The following is a 17,531-nucleotide window of genomic DNA, read 5'->3' on the forward strand; positions in this document are numbered from 1 at the left end:
AACACGATGATGCTGATGACAAAAAGCACTGAAACCGAGCCCAAAGTGATGATCAAATAAAATGTCACGTTTTCCTCCTCGTCTTTTACTGTGTTTTTCACATCAGAAGCTGCAAAAGCCTCTTTGGGCTCCACAACTTTGACAATCACAGTCTCTGTTGCTAAGAGTGAAACGTTCACATTGTCTTTGACCAGTATGAGCAGTTTATGTTGGGCTTCGTCTGTTTCTGTGAATGAGCGAAGGGTCCTTATCTGTCCTGTGTAGCGGTCTAAACCAAAGTGACTGTGGTCACTAACTTCCTGCAGTGAAAATAATAACCAGCCGTTGTATCCTATATCTGCGTCATAGGCTCTGACTTTAGTCACCAAATGACCTGCTTTCATATTACGGGGAATCTCTTCCACACCCTCAGCAGAACCGTTAGCGCTGACTGGATATAAGATCACTGGAACGTTGTCGTTCTGATCCAGAATAAACACGTTCACTGTCACGTTACTGCTCAGAGACGGAGTTCCAGAATCTGTAGCGAGCACATGGAAGTGAGACTTTTTGACTGTTTCAAAGTCAAAACTTTTGAGAGCACTAATTACGCCTGTTTCAGAATTTATGTTAAGGAACGAAGTCATGTCGTTTTGTGTCTGATCGGCTCTTATAATATGATACGTAATATGAGCATTTTTTATTTTGTCTTTACCAGTGGCGCTCACAGAAAATATGGACCATTGTCCGGGTGGATTATTTTCAAACAGGTAAATTTCAAGAGGGCTGTGGGGGAATTTCAGTGTATTGTCGTTGACATCGGACACCTCTATGCTCAGAGATTTTGAAGCTGAAAGAGATGGATTGCCTAAATCAGTTGCCGTTACTGTAATGTCATAATGAGACGCAACCTCCCGGTCCAAACTTTCCCTGGGCTAGTCAACTCCGGTCCTGTAGGGCCAGTGATCTGCATAGTTTACTTCCAACCCTTATCCAATACCTGTTCATCTATTTTAAATAGTCCTGAATACTCTGATTACCTTGATCAGGTGTGTTTGATTAGAGTTGGAACTAACTCTGCAGGACACCGGCCCTCCAGGACCGGAGTTGACTAGCTCTGGGCTGCGTTTCCAAAAAGCTTCGTAAGCCTAAGTTCATAAAAAACGATCGTACGACTGATCTTAATATTACGGTCTGTTTCCCAAAAGCATCGTAACTTAAGTAGCACTTGAAAATCATCGTAGATCTACGAGTGCTCTGGAGTAATCATAAAGCCCTAAGTGCATTGTAAGAAGAAAAATTTATGCGGTCACCTGCAGGACAATCGGCAGATTGCACCTTTAACTTTATTCAAGTGCAATGTGATTATAATATAAAGTTTTGATTGTACTTTATTGTACACTTTATTACTCATTTTTTATGAATTTATAAATGAAATAATTAAAAGGAGCAGAAAAAATAGAAATACACATCTAAATTAATTGGCTGAACAAAAAAAATTAATAAAAGAAGTAATGTAGGAAATATGCTTCAAAGACTGGAGGGTAAAATCTGTCAATGACTTACTGACGTGCACGAAAACGGCTCTAGGTTACTTATGTAACCATGGTTCCCCGAGGGAACGAGACGCTGGGTCGAGAATCGCTTTGGGAACGCCCCTGCGTGACCACGTTCTGAAGCACGTGTACAATCAGCCAAATGGAGCAGCGAGACGTCACGAGCGGGGTGACGCAAGCAGCAGGAAGTATAAAAGCGCATCCGGCAGAGCGCAAGCCAGCTTCAATGAAGTAGCGCCTGCAGGGATGCAGGGAGTATGGGAAAGAGACGCAGCGTCTCGTTCCCTTGGGGAACCATGGTTACATACGTAACCTAGAGACGTTCCCCTTCAGGAACTCGAGCTGCGTCGAGAATCGCTTTGGGAACGAGAATACCCACTGCGCCATACTACCAAGTCCCTGCCTGTGTGTGTATCTTATGAGCACATCACGAAGAGAGAACTTGGGAACCTGGGGTAGATGCCAGGTCTAGGTTATAAAAGCGGACAAAAGTGTGCGGAGAGGACCAGCCCGCTGCAGCACAAATGTCCTGCAAGGCCACACCCAAGTTGAAAGCTTTGGAGGCCGCCATACTCCTAGTTGAGTGCGCTTTGACCCCCATAGGAGACGGGAGGCCAGAGGACTCGTAGGCTAGTGAGATGGCCTCGACCACCCACCTACTCATAGTCTGCTTGGTCGCCGGAGTGAAGTACTATGGGCCCTGGTGAAGAAGTGGTCACTTTAGGGACATACCCGACCCTCGGGTAAAGGAATGCCCTAACCATGCCTGGAGCAAATTCCAGGCACGAAACAGAAAGTGCCTGAAGATCCCTGATCCTTTTAAGTGAGGAAATAGCGAGGAAAAAGATGTGCTTGAGCGTGAGAAACTTGACTGAAACTTCTTCTATGGGTTCAAAGGGGGCATTGCATAAGCCCTCCAGAACCACAGCCAGGTCCCATGAGGGCACCCTAGGCTACCAGAAAATCTACTAAGGGAACCAACCTCTCGAGGCTGGCCTCTGGTGTTATTAGAGGAGCCAATTCGGTGCCCTGAAACGGATGACCGGCAGGGAATAACCGACCTGACTGCTGTAGCACCCTCACTCGAGGGGATGAGCTCTCCCGTGCCGTACCGTCGCCGGGCGGCAGCTGGGAATTTTGCTCGTTGGAGCTCACTGAGCCCTGAAGCACCGAGGGTGGCAGGGGGATCAGTGACTCTCCGTGAGGGCACTGAGGAGGATCGGGCACCGTATACTGAGGTGTTATCCTTTTCTCCAGCTGGGGCTGCCCTCAGGGTCCTGACGAAGGTATCGACAGGACCGCTTGGTCGAGGTCTTCTATGACAAAATAACGGTCCGCAGATCCGTTTTCGGTCTGGATGACCCCGACTGAGAGCATTCCATTCTTTCTGCGGTGGGGGTTAGGGTGGCAGGGGTATCAGTGAATCTCCGTGAGGGCACTGAGGAGGCTCGGGCACCGTATACTGAGGTGTTATCCTTTCCTACCCAGGTGGGGCTGCCCTCAGGGGCCTGACGATGGTGGCGTCGGGACCGCTTAGTCGAGGTCCTCTTCAACAAAATAACGGTCCGCAGATCCGTCTTCGGTCTAGAAGACCCCGACTGAGAGTGTCGCCCCGACCCCCGTTCTTTCTGCTGAGGGGTGCGGGTTGCAACGCTCTGTTTTTGAGGCTGGGGCTGCTCCCGCTCAGCAGCCCCATGGGCCTGGGAGCGACGAGGGAGGAAACGTTGAAACGCCGCCGCTTGCTTCCTCGCCTCCTGAAACCTCTCCGAAAAGGCTAGAGGGCGAGAGCGGGGCGTCTAGGAGGAAGAATATGTCCTTATCTTACATATGCCGCTCCATGGCCACCATTGCTGCCATTGAACGGCCGGTGGCTTTGGTGGCTCGGAGGGACAAATCTGTGGCCCAACGAAGTTCAGCTACCACGTCGGATTCCTCCTCCCCCCTGTCATCCAGGCTCTGAGCAGGGCAGCCTGGTATGCTTGTAACATCGCCGGAAGGCCCCGTCGTGAAGGCTGTGACCTAGCTCTCAGGAAACGCTCATCTAATTTGCTTTTAGGACGAGCGTCCTGTTTCTCGGCTGGCCAATCGCCGGTATTTAATTTGGCTACAGCACGAGTCACAACCTCCACAAGCTCCTCGGAATAAACCGCAGCGCGAGCTTCCGAACCCTGAGAGGGAGCCGCGGATCTAGTGGATGAGGACCGAGAAAAGGACGAGCCTGTCTCGGATCCCTCCGCTAAATCCACTTGCGTTCCCCATGACAACAGTCTATGCTGCACCTCGGCAACAGCGGAACCGCTGCCAGCGGGATCGCGAGCCTGGCCGCTCTCATCAAACACGGCCAGGCAAGAGTGGCGCACACACAGCGAGAGCAACTCGCAGCCATGACAATCAGCTCCCGCTGCCAGCGGGATCGCGAGCCTGGCCGCTCTCATCAAACACAGCCAGGCGAGAGCGGAGCATACGCAGCGAGAGTAACTCGCAGTGATGACAATCAGCTGCTCGAAAGCTGACCGTGCATGCTCCGCTCCTAAACAAACGACACACAAATCGTGTGTATCCCCGCCGCCAGATATCGTGGGCAGGGAGGAACACAACTTTTGCAATGCCGTTCGCTCGCCATAGACTTAGACTTGACATGATATGAATGCTTGTGCTGACAGACAACAATAAATAGGACGTGTATAGCGCTAAATAGCGCTACTGAAGAGCAGAAGCTCTGCCGGGTGCGCTTTTATACTTCCTGGTGGTCACCCCACTCATGACGTCTTGCTGCTCCATTGGGCTGATTGTACACGTGCTTCAGAACGCGGTCACGCAGGGGCGTTCCCAAAGCGATTCTCACCAATGTATTGGACCCAGAAATAACGTCTCTATATAGATATTATATACTATAATATATATTTTATATAAAGCATATTATAGGCTATATTATTATGTAAAGTATAATATTATACGTATAATATAATATAATATAATATAATATAATTAATATAATATAATAGTTATTTATATCATTTCAATAAACGAACGTGCACTACAATTACAAGCCATTCTATAAGGTGACATTTCAGCACTTGACAAACAGATAGCGACTCCTAAGTAGCACTTAAAGCATGGCTACGTGCAATTGCGTTAAGTGCATTTTTGGGAAACGCACGTGAAACAATAACGAACGATTGTAAAATGACTTGTAGAAAACGTTCTTAAGCTCTAAGAAGATCAATCGTTATCGAGAAACGCAGCCCAGTTTAGTACCAGAAATCGGGAAATAGTTCAAATTAAGTCCTATGTCGCATCGATTCGTCAGCCCACCGTAAGCACTATAATTTTCTTCGGCTCACAGTGGCTCCTAAAATGTACAGGGCTGCGTTTCCCAAAAGCTTCGTAAGCCTAAGAAGTTTGTAAAAACGATCGTACGACTGATCTTAATATTACGGTCTGTTTCCCAAAAGTATCGTAACTTAAGTAGCACTTGAAAATCATCGTAGATCTATGAGTGCTCTGGAGTAATTGTAAAGCCCTAAGTGCATCGTAAGAAGACAGTTTTTATTAATTAATTAAAAAAGGCAGAAAAAATTGAAATACACATTTAAATTAAATGAAAAAATGAATAAAAGATGTAGGAAATATGCTTCAAAGACTGGGGGGAAAAAATCTGTCAATGGCTTGCTGATGTGCACGAAAACCAGCCATGTATTGGAGCCGGAAATATATATATGTATATACAGAGAGAGAGACTGGGGATGATAGTAACACTTTTTGTTTGAGTGTCAGTAACTTAGTGGTTGTTCATGCTAGACCTCTCAAACTTTGATACATTGTAGCCACATTTGTCTACTACAAATAAAATGCACTTGAACTTGTACTACACAATCACAGATTATGTGAGTTAATGTCAAAATACAAAGAGTTCCGTTGTTACAACCTACCCCACTACTGGGGTGAGTTGTAACACTAGAATAACAAATTGCTGTGTGTGTCAGTGTATGACCATTTTTAATGAACTGTTACAATTACATAGCTAACTCTTTTAGCATGTGGGTTTGAAGTTAGCATTAATGTCTAGCATCAAATTAAACTAGAGAAATGGCTACTTAAGATTATGTAAGTCAAATATGTTTATCTACATTACAATGAATGCTAGGCAAAAAATAATCTTGATTAAAAAAAAATACTTTCTTACCTGAAAATCACTTTTTTGGTGATAAAATTCACAATCTTGGTCACAGACACATACCACTTCTCCTGTTGGCTCAAAATGGAGATGGGAGTGTATGATATGTAATCACCATAGGTTGTTTTTGATTGGTCAAACTGACAGTGTTACAACTAACCCCATGTTATTTTATTATAATAAATGGTCATTTAAATGTTAAATCATTATTGATGCATTAACACTATATGTTTATATATATATATATATATATATATATATATATATATATATATATAGTATATTATATAGTATGTAAAGCATAACATTATACGTATAGCTATAATATAATATAATATAATATAACATAATATTGTATTATAGTTATTATATCAGAGTTGTCTGGAACGCAGCATTAGGTTAACATTTCAATAAACGAGCGTGTACTACAATTACGAGCCATTATATAAGGTGAAATTTCAGCACTTGACAAACGGATAGCGAATCCTAAATAGAATTTAAAGCACGGCTACGTGCGATTGCGTTAAGTGCATTTTTGGGAAACGCACGTGAAACAACAACGAACGATCCTAAAATGACTCGTAGAAAATGCTCTTAGGCGCTAAGATCAATCGTTATCGAGAAACGCAGCCCTGAGCCCAAAAGCTTCGTAAGCCTAAGAAGTTCGTAAAAACGATCGTACGACTGATCTTAATATTACGGTCTGTTTCCCGGCAGATTACACCTTTAACTTTATTCAAGTGCAATGTGATTATAATATAAGGATATGATTGTACTTTATTGTTCACTTTATTACTCGTTTTTGTTGTTGTTGGTTTTTTTTTATGAATTTATAAATGAAATAATTAAAAAGGGCTAAAAAATAGAAATACACATCTAAATTAAATGGACTCCTAAAGTTTTTGATATTCTTCATATTCTGTGTGGTCAGTTCACAGCAGTGATAGAAATTAATCTTTTCCAATAATTTTAAATTTCTTTTTAACTTTTATGGGCATTCTTACCTTTATAAAGCCATTTTTTTCTAAAAGTGTACATAATCTTTTGAGTCAAATTCTTACATTTAATCAGTCAATTATAATAATTATAATTATGTATTAATCAGTATCAATAAAATTAATCTTTGCAGAAGTTGCATATGAAGTGGCATTTAGATGCATTTACACATGTTAATGCAGCTTAGGGGGACATGGAATGCTTTAAACTGCAGTTACAAATACATCAATAATGTTTTAATCATTTACACGGTTGATTCATTCGGAAACAAAACAACGTCATGTTGCGCGGAGACGCAAAACAGTACTGTGGCTGTGTTTGGAATGGTTTTTGTTGGCGAAATAGCACAGAAATAGCGCAAAAACAGCCAATATGGTGTCTAAAACGTAAGTCTCTAGATATTAACTTATTGTTTATTGAACTGTTGTATAAAATAAATATCACATTTGTAACCATGCTGATTTTTTAAGAAAAAACGGCACTCTTCGTGTGATATTGATTAACTATATGAACTGATATAAATATATACATTTTCTGCCTCCTTATCTTGAAGTATGTGATCATTGTTAATGCATATTAATAGACTGAATCATGCAGCGAAAGAGCGCACTATAAAAGCGCACGCGCACTAAATCCTGTGTTGGTCTACTCTAACCAGACTTCATCACGTCGCGTATGCACGCTTCTGTAGGAGTGTTTTGTTTAGCTTTTGCAATATACTCGATAATGTCATGATGTCTCACGAGTTCAGTATTTGCGCTAAACCTGCACAGATTTGACCTGCATGAACTTCACCAAGAAATGAATGAGTGAACATAATTTACGAAAAGTAACCCGCCAAATTGGCTAGTGATTTGACAGCGTTACCCGCCACCCGCATTTGGCGGGTTGGCGGGTGTTAATTTCAAACCCTGATAACATTGTATTATAGTTATTATATCCGAGTTGTCTGGAACGCAGCATTAGGTTAACATTTCAATAAACGAGCGTGTACTACAATTACGAGCCATTTTATAAGGTGACATTTCAGCACTTGACAAACGAATAGCGACTCCTAAGCAGCACTTAAAGCACGGTTACGTGCGATTGTGTTAAGTGCATTTTTGGGAAACGCACGTGAAACAATAACGAACAATCGTAAAATGACTCGTAGAAAATTATCTTAAGCTCTAAGATCAATCGTTATCGAGAAACGCAGCCCAGAACATTGTAGCACTGCGCATGTCACCATTTAGGGCAGGGCATATTCTCTCCATCATATCACAGTGCAATACTGACACCGAGCGGTCTACTGTTCATTTCAAACAACCAATATCTAAAATATTATGAAAAATTCTATATGGTTTAGCAACTCTATACAGTGTTACATCACCTGTCCAACCCATTACAAAAATGAAAATACCATTATAAAATTAAATTTCACTATAAATATGAACTGAAAATAAAGCAATTTAAACGGATCATGGACATGAATACACTCAAAGTCCTTATATTGCGAAGACAAACTGTGTGATTGCACATAAAAAAAGCTAAAGTAAACAGTATGAAATGCACACCTGAAAAAAGCAAAAATTAAAAATTATGGGACGTAATTTCATGTAAAGTTTACATGCTTTCAGTAATTTTCGACCACTGACCGTGTTTTTAACGAAAAAAAATAATGGAAAAAAAAGAGTTAATTTCAGCACCAACGCAATGAACAGCTCCCTGCAATCTGCGTTTCTTACAATACGATCAGACAATAAAAGCTGTCAAACAAAGTAGGCTACTGAAAAGGATTTTGTGCTGTAAAATAACTACTTTAAGGCATGCCATATTTCATAAATTACAACTATTAGGTTTAACAATATTAAAGCAAAACGGCAGCTGTAGCCTAGTTAGAATGAATCTGTTATTCTTACCTCTCCAGAACCTCTCCTCCTGCGATCTGGGATCACTAGAGTATTTCCATTACTGCCAGGAACAATAGTAGAGCCAATACTCATTCTGGGTCCAACTAACATGTACCGTTTGTCTCCGGATCTGTACTGGATGCTGTGACACAGAGTTCCGTCGTAATTTGTATCCTGTAAGTACTTGGACGAATAGTCTGTCGATTTAGAGCACTGCATTATCGAACCGGCTGCATTATTTTCCATTAAATATAGATTTAGAGGATTTAATAAAAATTCCGGCGCATTATCATTTACATCAGAAATCTGAACGCTTAGAGTGGTCGATGCAGTCAAAGACGGCTGCCCTAAATCAGAGGCAGTTATTGTAATGTCATACTGTGAATTCGTCTCTCTATCTAAACGATCTTTTGTCACTAAAGAGTACATATTGTCTTTGAAAGAAGGCTTTAGTTCAAAGGAAATATTTTTGTTTAACTGACAAATCACTTTACCATTGATCCCTGCGTCTTTATCAGTCACGCTGATGAGAGAAATCACCGTTCCAGGTTTAGAATCTTCAGGGATGTTCTTAGAAAGTGATGTAATCTCAATCTCAGGCCTGTTGTCATTCACATCAATAATCTTAATAACAACTCTACAGTTTGTAGACATTGGTAGATGTCCCTTATCTGATGCCTGAATATCGAGTTTATAAACCTCTGCATCTTCAAAATCAACTTTCCCCTTTACACGTATTTCACCTGTGACCTGATCGAGCTCAAAAACCTCATGCACTTTGCTATTTAATGTTGCAAAACTGTATTCGATATCGCTATTCGGGCCCTCATCCATATCAGTTGCATTCACTCGGATAACCACAGTGCCAGTAATACAATTCTCCTGTAATGTCACAGAGTATGACTCTCGACTAAACACAGGGTGATTGTCGTTTATATCTAGAACAGTAATAGTAATGTTAAGGGTGCCAGATCTCGGAGGATTTCCTCCGTCAACTGCTGTTAAAAGCAGCTTGTATGTAGTTGTAATCTCCCTATCAACAGCCTTCTTCAGTACTAAAAATGGCATTTTATCCTCATCACTCTCTCTAACTCGAATTTCAAAATGATCATTAGGACTTAACTTATAGGACCGGATCGAATTCGTTCCAGAATCTGGATCTCCGGCAGCCTGTAACTGATAAGCAGCGCCAGGGAGCGTATTTTCAGAAATTCGCAAGCGCTGCTCTTTTTCAGGAAAACTAGGGGAATGGTCGTTGATATCTGATATTTCCACTTCTACATAGTGGATCTCGAGTGGATTTTCAATAACAGTTTTTAAATTTACCATGCAAACACCGCTGCCAGCACACACAGACTCTCTGTCGATTTTCTTATGAACGTACAAAACGCCATTTTCCTGATTTATCTGAAAAAGCTCCTCCTTAGATCCAGAAACGATTCGAAACTGCCTGTCCACCAAACTACTTACTTCAAGACCCAAATCTTTAGCAACATTTCCCACAGCGGTTCCTTCTTTCACTTCTTCTGGAATCGAATATCTTATCTGAGCTGAGACTTGATGTCCGATGCCAAGAAGAAAAGAAATACACGAAGCAATCCAGCAGTACTCCCATCTGCGCCTTTGTCCTCCAGCTTCCATCACGAGTGATTAGCAAGCGGTTTATCTAGGAAATGTATATACCCTCGATTATTAGAGGTCGTAATCGAATGTTTATAGCAAGCATATAATGAGCAAATAAGCAAATATGAAGTCAGTCTTTAGGTAACGTCAGTGCAGCATATTGTTCATGCATCCCGAGCCTTTCCAGTGTGTGTGAAAAAAAACAATACAGCCATATTCGCGTCATCATCAGGGGCAGGAATCAATATTTTGAACAAATCCTGGAGCAACACCGACACCAAGTGGTTTCAAATACTTGAAAACATTTTAAAAAGCATCACTGTAAGTTGTACAAAACTGATAAAATATTAACTTTACATGAATATAAACTCTACAAGAGGTACATATTTAAATCTACGTTAAGAAGATTTGTTTACAACATTTAGCAATTTTTCAGGACTGACATTGATGCTTTTTCAAATATTTTCGGGCCTTAATGAAAAAAAAAACATTCCTAATTAACTGCATTTAGTTTCAGCACCTGCGAAGTGAACAGCTCCCTGCAAGCTGTGGTTACTTAAAACACAATCAGACAAAGTTGTCAAATAAAGTACTGAACAGAGTTTTTCGCTAGGACATCATAAGTGTGTAAAAAAAATTTGTTTAGAATCATAGCTATAGCGTATAAACACAACAAAGCAAAACAATGACTGTTAGGAGAATTAAACAGCCAGTCTTACCTCCCCAGAATATCTCCTCCTGCGATCTGGGATCACTAGAGTATTTCCATTACTGCCAGGAACAATAGTAGAGCCGATACTCATTCTGGGTCCAACTAACATGTACCGTTTGTCTCCAGATCTGTACTGGATGCTGTGACACAGAGTTCCGTCGTAATGTGTTTCCTGTAAATATTTGGACGAATAGTCTGTTGATTTAGAGCACTGCATTACAATCAACACGATGATGCTGATGACAAAAAGCACTGAAACCGAGCCCAAAGTGATGATCAAATAAAATGTCACATTGTTTTCCTCCTCGTCTTTTACTGCGTTTTTCACATCAGAAGCTGCAAAAGCCTCTTTGGGCTCCACAACTTTGACAATCACAGTCGCTGTTGCTGAGAGTGAAACGTTCCCATTGTCTTTGACCAGTATGAGCAGTTTATGCTGGGCCTCGTCTGTTTCTGTGAATGAGCGAAGGGTCCTTATCTGTCCTGTATAGCGGTCCAAACCAAAGAGACTGTGGTCACTAACTTCCTGCAGTGAAAATAATAACCAGCCGTTGTATCCTATATCTGCGTCATAGGCTCTGACTTTAGTCACCAAATGACCTGCGTTCACATTACGGGGAATCTCTTCCACACCCTCAGCAGAACCGTTAGCGCTGACTGGATATAAGATCACTGGAACGTTGTCGTTCTGATCCAGAATAAACACGTTCACTGTCACGTTACTGCTCAGAGACGGAGTTCCAGAGTCTGTAGCGAGCACGTGGAAGTGGGGAGTTTTTAATGTTTCAAAGTCAAAGCTTTTCAGCGAATAAACAACACCTGTCTCGGAATTTATGTTTAAGAAAGATGACAAATCATTCTGTGTGCCATCACCTCTAATTATATGATAGGATATCACGGCATTTTCAGCTGTGTCTCTATCAGAGGCGCTTACAGAAATTATGGAGGAACCGGCTGCATTGTTTTCCATTAAGTAGAGATCTAGAGGATTTATAAAAAAATACGGAGCATTGTCATTCACATCAGAAATCTGAACGCTTAGAGTGGTCGATGCAGTCAAAGACGGCTGCCCTAAATCAGAGGCAGTTATTGTAATGTCATACTGTGAATTCGTCTCTCTATCTAAACGATCTTTTGTCACTAAAGAGTACATATTGTCTTTGAAAGAAGGCTTTAGTTCAAAGGGAATATTTTTGTTTAACTGACAAATCACTTTACCATTGATCCCTGCGTCTTTATCAGTCACGCTGATGAGAGAAATCACCGTTCCAGGTTTAGAATCTTCAGGGATGTTCTTAGAAAGTGATGTAATCTCAATCTCAGGCCTGTTGTCATTCACATCAATAATCTTAATAACAACTCTACAGTTTGCAGACATTGGTAGATGTCCCTTATCTGAGGCTTGAATATCGAGTTTATAAACTTCTGTATCTTCAAAATCCACTTCCCCCTTTACACGTATTTCACCTGTGACCTGATCGAGCTCAAAAACCTCGTGCACTTTGCTGTTTAACGTTGCAAAATTGTATTCGATATCGCTATTAGAGCCCTCATCCATATCAGTTGCATTCACTCGAGAAACCACAGTGCCAATAGCAGAGTTCTCGTGCAGTGTCAAAGAATATGTCTCTCGACTAAATACAGGGCGATTATCATTTATGTCTAGAATGGTAATTGTAATGTTAAGAGCACCAGATCTCGGAGGATTTCCTCCGTCAACTGCTGTTAAAAGCAGCTTGTATGTGGTTGTAATCTCCCTATCAACAGCCTTCTTAAGGACTAAAAATGGCATTTTATCCTCATCACTCTCTCTAACTCGAATTTCAAAATGATCATTAGGACTTAACTTATAAGACCGGACCGAATTTGTTCCTGAATCGGGATCTCTGGCAGCCTGTAACTGATAATCAGCACCAGGGAGCGTATTTTCAGAAATTCTGAGACGCTGCTCTTTTTCAGGAAAACTAGGGGAATGGTCGTTGATATCTGATATTTCTACTTCTACATAATGGATCTCGAGTGGATTTTCAATAACGGTTTTTAAATTTACCATGCAAACACCGCTGCCAGCACACACAGACTCTCTGTCGATTTTCTTATAAACGTACAAAACGCCATTTTCCTGATTTATCTGAAAAAGCTCCTCCTTAGATCCAGAAACGATTCGAAAATGCCTGTCCACCAAGCTACTTACTTCAAGACCCAAATCCTTTGCGATATTTCCGACTGCGGTTCCTTCTTTTATTTCTTCTGGAGCTGAATATCTTATCTGAGCTGAAACTTGCTGTCCGATGCCAAGAAGAAAATAAATACACGAAGCAATCCAGCAGTACTCCCATCTGCGCCTTTGTCCTCCAGCTTCCATCACGCGCAATTAACGAACCTTTTCTCTAGGATTAAATGTTTATATCCTCGACTATTAGAAGTCGTAGTTGGATGTTTATGGCAAGTACATAATGAGAAAATAAGAAAATAAGTAATTGGTCTTTTTTAGCATCGTCAGTACGTTCATGCATACAAAGCCTTTTCAGTGTGTGTTAAAAAAAAACAATACAGCCCTACTCGCGTCATCATCAGGGGCAGGGCTCAATATTCTGAACAAATCCTGGAGCAACACCGACACCAAGTGGTTTCAAAACACTTGAAAATATTTTGAAATAAACCACTGTCAGTCATAAAAACACTGAAAAGATGTCAACAACTTAACATAAGAGAAGAATATTTAAGTGTACAACTATTCAGTGTTTTTGATTACTAACATTGGTGCCTTTTACAATGTTTTTGATAACATGCACAAAAAAAAGCAGTTTCAGCATACAATTTTATCATACAAATTATGTACTTTACATATTCTGAAGTATTTGCGTAGAATTTCAGCACCAACGCAGCGAACAGCTGCCTGTAAGCTGTGGATACATACAATACGATCGGAAAATCAAAAATGTCAAAGTGAGCTACTTAACGAAACTTTGCGCTATGAAATCATAAGTAAAAACACACCATTTTGTATACAAATAGCAAACCATCACGCTGATTGCAATTAGAATGAATCTGCTATTCTTACCTCTCCAGAACCTCTCCTCCTGCGATCTGGGATCACTAGAGTATTTCCATTACTGCCCGGGACTATAGTAGAGCCGATACTCATTCTGGGTCCAACTAACATGTACCGTTTGTCTCCAGATCTGTACTGGATGCTGTGACACAGAGTTCCGTCGTAATTTGTATCCTGTAAATACTTCGACGAATAGCCTCTCGATTTAGAGCACTGCATTACAATCAACACGATGATGCTGATGACAAAAAGCACTGAAACCGAGCCCAAAGTGATGATCAAATAAAATGTCACACTGTTTTCCTCCTCGTCTTTTATTGTGTTTTTCACATCAGAAGCTGCAAAAGCCTCTTTGGGCTCCACAACTTTGACAATCACAGTCGCTGTTGCTGAGAGTGAAACGTTCCCATTGTCTTTGACCAGTATGAGCAGTTTATGCTGGGCCTCGTCTGTTTCTGTGAATGAGCGAAGGGTCCTTATCTGTCCTGTATAGCGGTCCAAACCAAAGAGACTGTGGTCACTAACTTCCTGCAGTGAAAATAATAACCAGCCGTTGTATCCTATATCTGCATCATAGGCTCTGATTTTAGTCACCAAATGACCTGGGTTCACATTACGGGGAATCTCTTCCACACCCTCAGCAGAACCGTTAGCGCTGACTGGATATAAGATCACTGGAACGTTGTCGTTCTGATCCAGAATAAACACGTTCACTGTCACGTTACTGCTCAGAGACGGAGTTCCAGAGTCTGTAGCGAGAACGTGGAACTGGAGCATTTTAACTGTTTCAAAGTCAAAGCTCTTTAGCGCGCGAATAACACCAGTCTCAGAATTTATATTCATGGCAGATGCCTTGTCGTTCTTTATCCCTCCACTTCTAATGATATGATAAGTTATGGCAGCATTTCCATTCATATCTTTGTCTGAGGTACTGACAGAAAATATAGAAGCACCTGGAGAATTGTTTTCAGTTAAATAAAGTTCCAGAGGATTTGACGAAAATTCTGGGATATTGTCGTTTACATCTGACACCTGTACAAACATAGTTTTATAAGCTGACAGAGGAGGGTTGCCTAAATCTGTTGCTGTTATTTTTATGTTATATTCGGACTCTACCTCTCGGTCTAAGCGTTCTTTCGTTACAAGTGAATACATGTTATCTTGAACAGAGGGTTTCAACTCAAATGGCACATTGTCAGATAGTCTGCAAACAACTTTTCCATTGATTCCAGAATCTTTATCAGTCACACTAATGAGAGAAATAACCGTTCCAATTTTTGCGTCCTCCGAAACTACATTTGAAAGAGATGTTACTTGTATTTCTGGATTATTGTCATTTACATCTTCAACTTTAATTATAAGCTGACAATCGGTGTTCAAAGGAGGAAGACCCTTGTCTGAGGCCCTTATCATTAAACTGTAGATATCATTTTCTTCGAAATCAATTAAGCCTTTAACTCGTATTTCACCAGTCGCCCGATCTAATCGAAATATTTCACGTATTTTTGGTTTCGTGTTTCGGCCATATGTATATTCTACTTCACTATTTAGACCACTATCAACATCACTTGCATTTATTATTGTCACTACAGTGTCAATAATTGCATTTTCACGCAATGTTATCGTTAAGGTATCACTACTGCATATGGGTCGGTTATCATTCACATCCAGAACATAGACAGTGATATTAAGCGTGCCCGATTTTGGTGGATTTCCGCCATCTACTGCAGTTAGTAGTAACCTGTGTTTTTCAGTAATTTCCCTGTCTAATGGTTTCTGTAATATTAGGAAAGGGGTTTTATCTCCGTATACACTATCTTTCATTTCCAAATCAAAATGCGCATTCTTGCTCAGCTGGTAATGTCGAACTGAATTAGCTCCCACATCTAGATCCCGAGCAGTTTGAAGTTCAAATCGTGTTCCAGTTACAGTGTTTTCCGCAACCTCTATATAGAAGTCTTTATCGTGGAAAGAAGGCGAGTGATCATTCACATCTGTGATTTCAACCTCCACATAATGGACCTCGAGGGGTTTTTCGACAACTATTTTCAAATTAATCAAGCAGGCGCTATTTCCATTACACACCTCTTCTCTGTCAATGTGCTTATCCACATACAAGATGCCATTGTTCTGATTTACCTGGAAAAGAGCGTCATTAGATCCAGACACAATACGAAACCGTCTGTCCGCCAATGTACTGACATCAAGACCCAAATCCTTAGCACAATTTCCGACGACAGATCCCACTTTCACCTCTTCTGGAACAGAGTATCTTATCTGCGCTGAAACCTGCTGTCCGAAGCACACAAGCAAAGAGAAAAACAGAAAAATCCACCAGCTCTTCCTTCCGCGCCTTTGTCCTCTAGCTTCCATTGTGACTGTCGGCAACGTTATTCTAATGATCAGTATATTATGGATGATTAGATTCAATAATGTAATGTTAGATACATCATGCGAATCAAAATGGATCCACTGTTAATACAGTTAGCACAGCCTGTTACCGTTATAATGTTCATCAGCTCCTGAATGTTTCATCATGAATGTGAGGAAAAATACAGCCCGTTTCTCGTCATCATCAAGGGCAGGACTTAATCTGCTACACAAATACTAGAGCAACAGTTACATCGAGTGGTCTACAGGAAGACAACTTCTCAAAAGCTTTTCATTAAACACATATATAATGTAGAAAACCACGTAATAAATTGCATTCTGTGGCCCACTATACCTACATGCTACTTCATTCCATAAAGTGCATTTATATCACGCAAAACAACTCCTGCAGACGTGTGTGAGAGCACAGTAAAGCCGTCTTTAACTCACTATAAATCCAGTCCATTCTAAAGAACCGCAACTAATTTCAGCACCAGTGCAGCGGACAGCTCCCGCTACGATGTCATTACTTGCAAGCAAGCACATTGTACTTTTTGTAAAGCAAACAACCGTCAGAAATTCTTAACTTGCAATTAGCTCACCGGTTTTATGAGAAACATATTGTGTAGTCTGTATGTGAAGCTGAAGGAGTTAATAATTACATACAAATAAAAAAAATCGACATTCTTACCTCTCCAGAATCTCTCCTCCTGCGATCTGGGATCACTAGAGTACTTCCATTACTGCCCGGTACTATAGTAGAGCCAATACTCATTCTGGGTCCGACTAACATGTACCGTTTGTCTCCAGATCTGTACTGGATGCTGTGACACAGAGTCCCGTCGTAATTTGAATCCTGTAAATACTTGGAGGAATAGTCTGTCGATTTAGAGCACTGCATTACAATCAACACGATGATGCTGATGACAAAAAGCACTGAAACCGAGCCCAAAGTGATGATCAAATAAAATGTCACATTGCTTTCCTCCTCATCTTTTACTGCGTTTTTCACATCAGAAGCTGCAAAAGCCTCTTTGGGCTCCACAACTTTGACAATCACAGTCGCTGTTGCTGAGAGTGAAATGTTCCCATTGTCTTTGACCAGTATGAGCAGTTTATGCTGGGCCTCGTCTGTTTCTGTGAATGAGCGAAGGGTCCTTATCTGTCCTGT

General features: G+C 41.0%; 2 protein-coding genes and 1 pseudogene across 2 annotated transcripts in view; all 3 read right to left on the reverse strand.

The window, feature by feature from the left end:
- Nucleotides 1-10,396, reverse strand: part of LOC107660931 (protocadherin alpha-3-like) — a 12,113-nt gene extending 1,717 nt beyond the window's left edge. Inside the window, exons 1-2 of the mRNA XM_016450371.1 lie at nt 8,973-10,396; nt 69-872 (exon numbers count right to left, since the gene is read on the reverse strand). Of these exons, the coding sequence (XP_016305857.1) occupies nt 69-872; nt 8,973-10,241 (2,073 nt within the window). The 5' untranslated portion in view covers nt 10,242-10,396. The remainder of the gene's footprint in view (nt 1-68; nt 873-8,972) is intronic.
- Nucleotides 10,397-10,803: 407 nt separating this feature from the next.
- LOC107660890 (protocadherin alpha-3-like) lies at nt 10,804-13,300 on the reverse strand (annotated as a pseudogene).
- Nucleotides 13,301-13,975: 675 nt separating this feature from the next.
- Nucleotides 13,976-16,363, reverse strand: LOC107660932 (protocadherin gamma-A5-like). The gene has a single exon (XM_016450372.1). The coding sequence runs from the start codon at nt 16,361-16,363 to the stop codon at nt 13,976-13,978; it is 2,388 nt and encodes a 795-aa protein (XP_016305858.1).
- Between the last annotated feature and the right edge of the window lie 1,168 nt (nt 16,364-17,531).

The sequence above is a fragment of the Sinocyclocheilus anshuiensis genome, unplaced genomic scaffold, assembly GCF_001515605.1.
Source record: "Sinocyclocheilus anshuiensis isolate Anshui unplaced genomic scaffold, SAMN03320099.WGS_v1.1 scaffold1647, whole genome shotgun sequence".
Classification (NCBI taxonomy): domain Eukaryota; kingdom Metazoa; phylum Chordata; class Actinopteri; order Cypriniformes; family Cyprinidae; genus Sinocyclocheilus; species Sinocyclocheilus anshuiensis.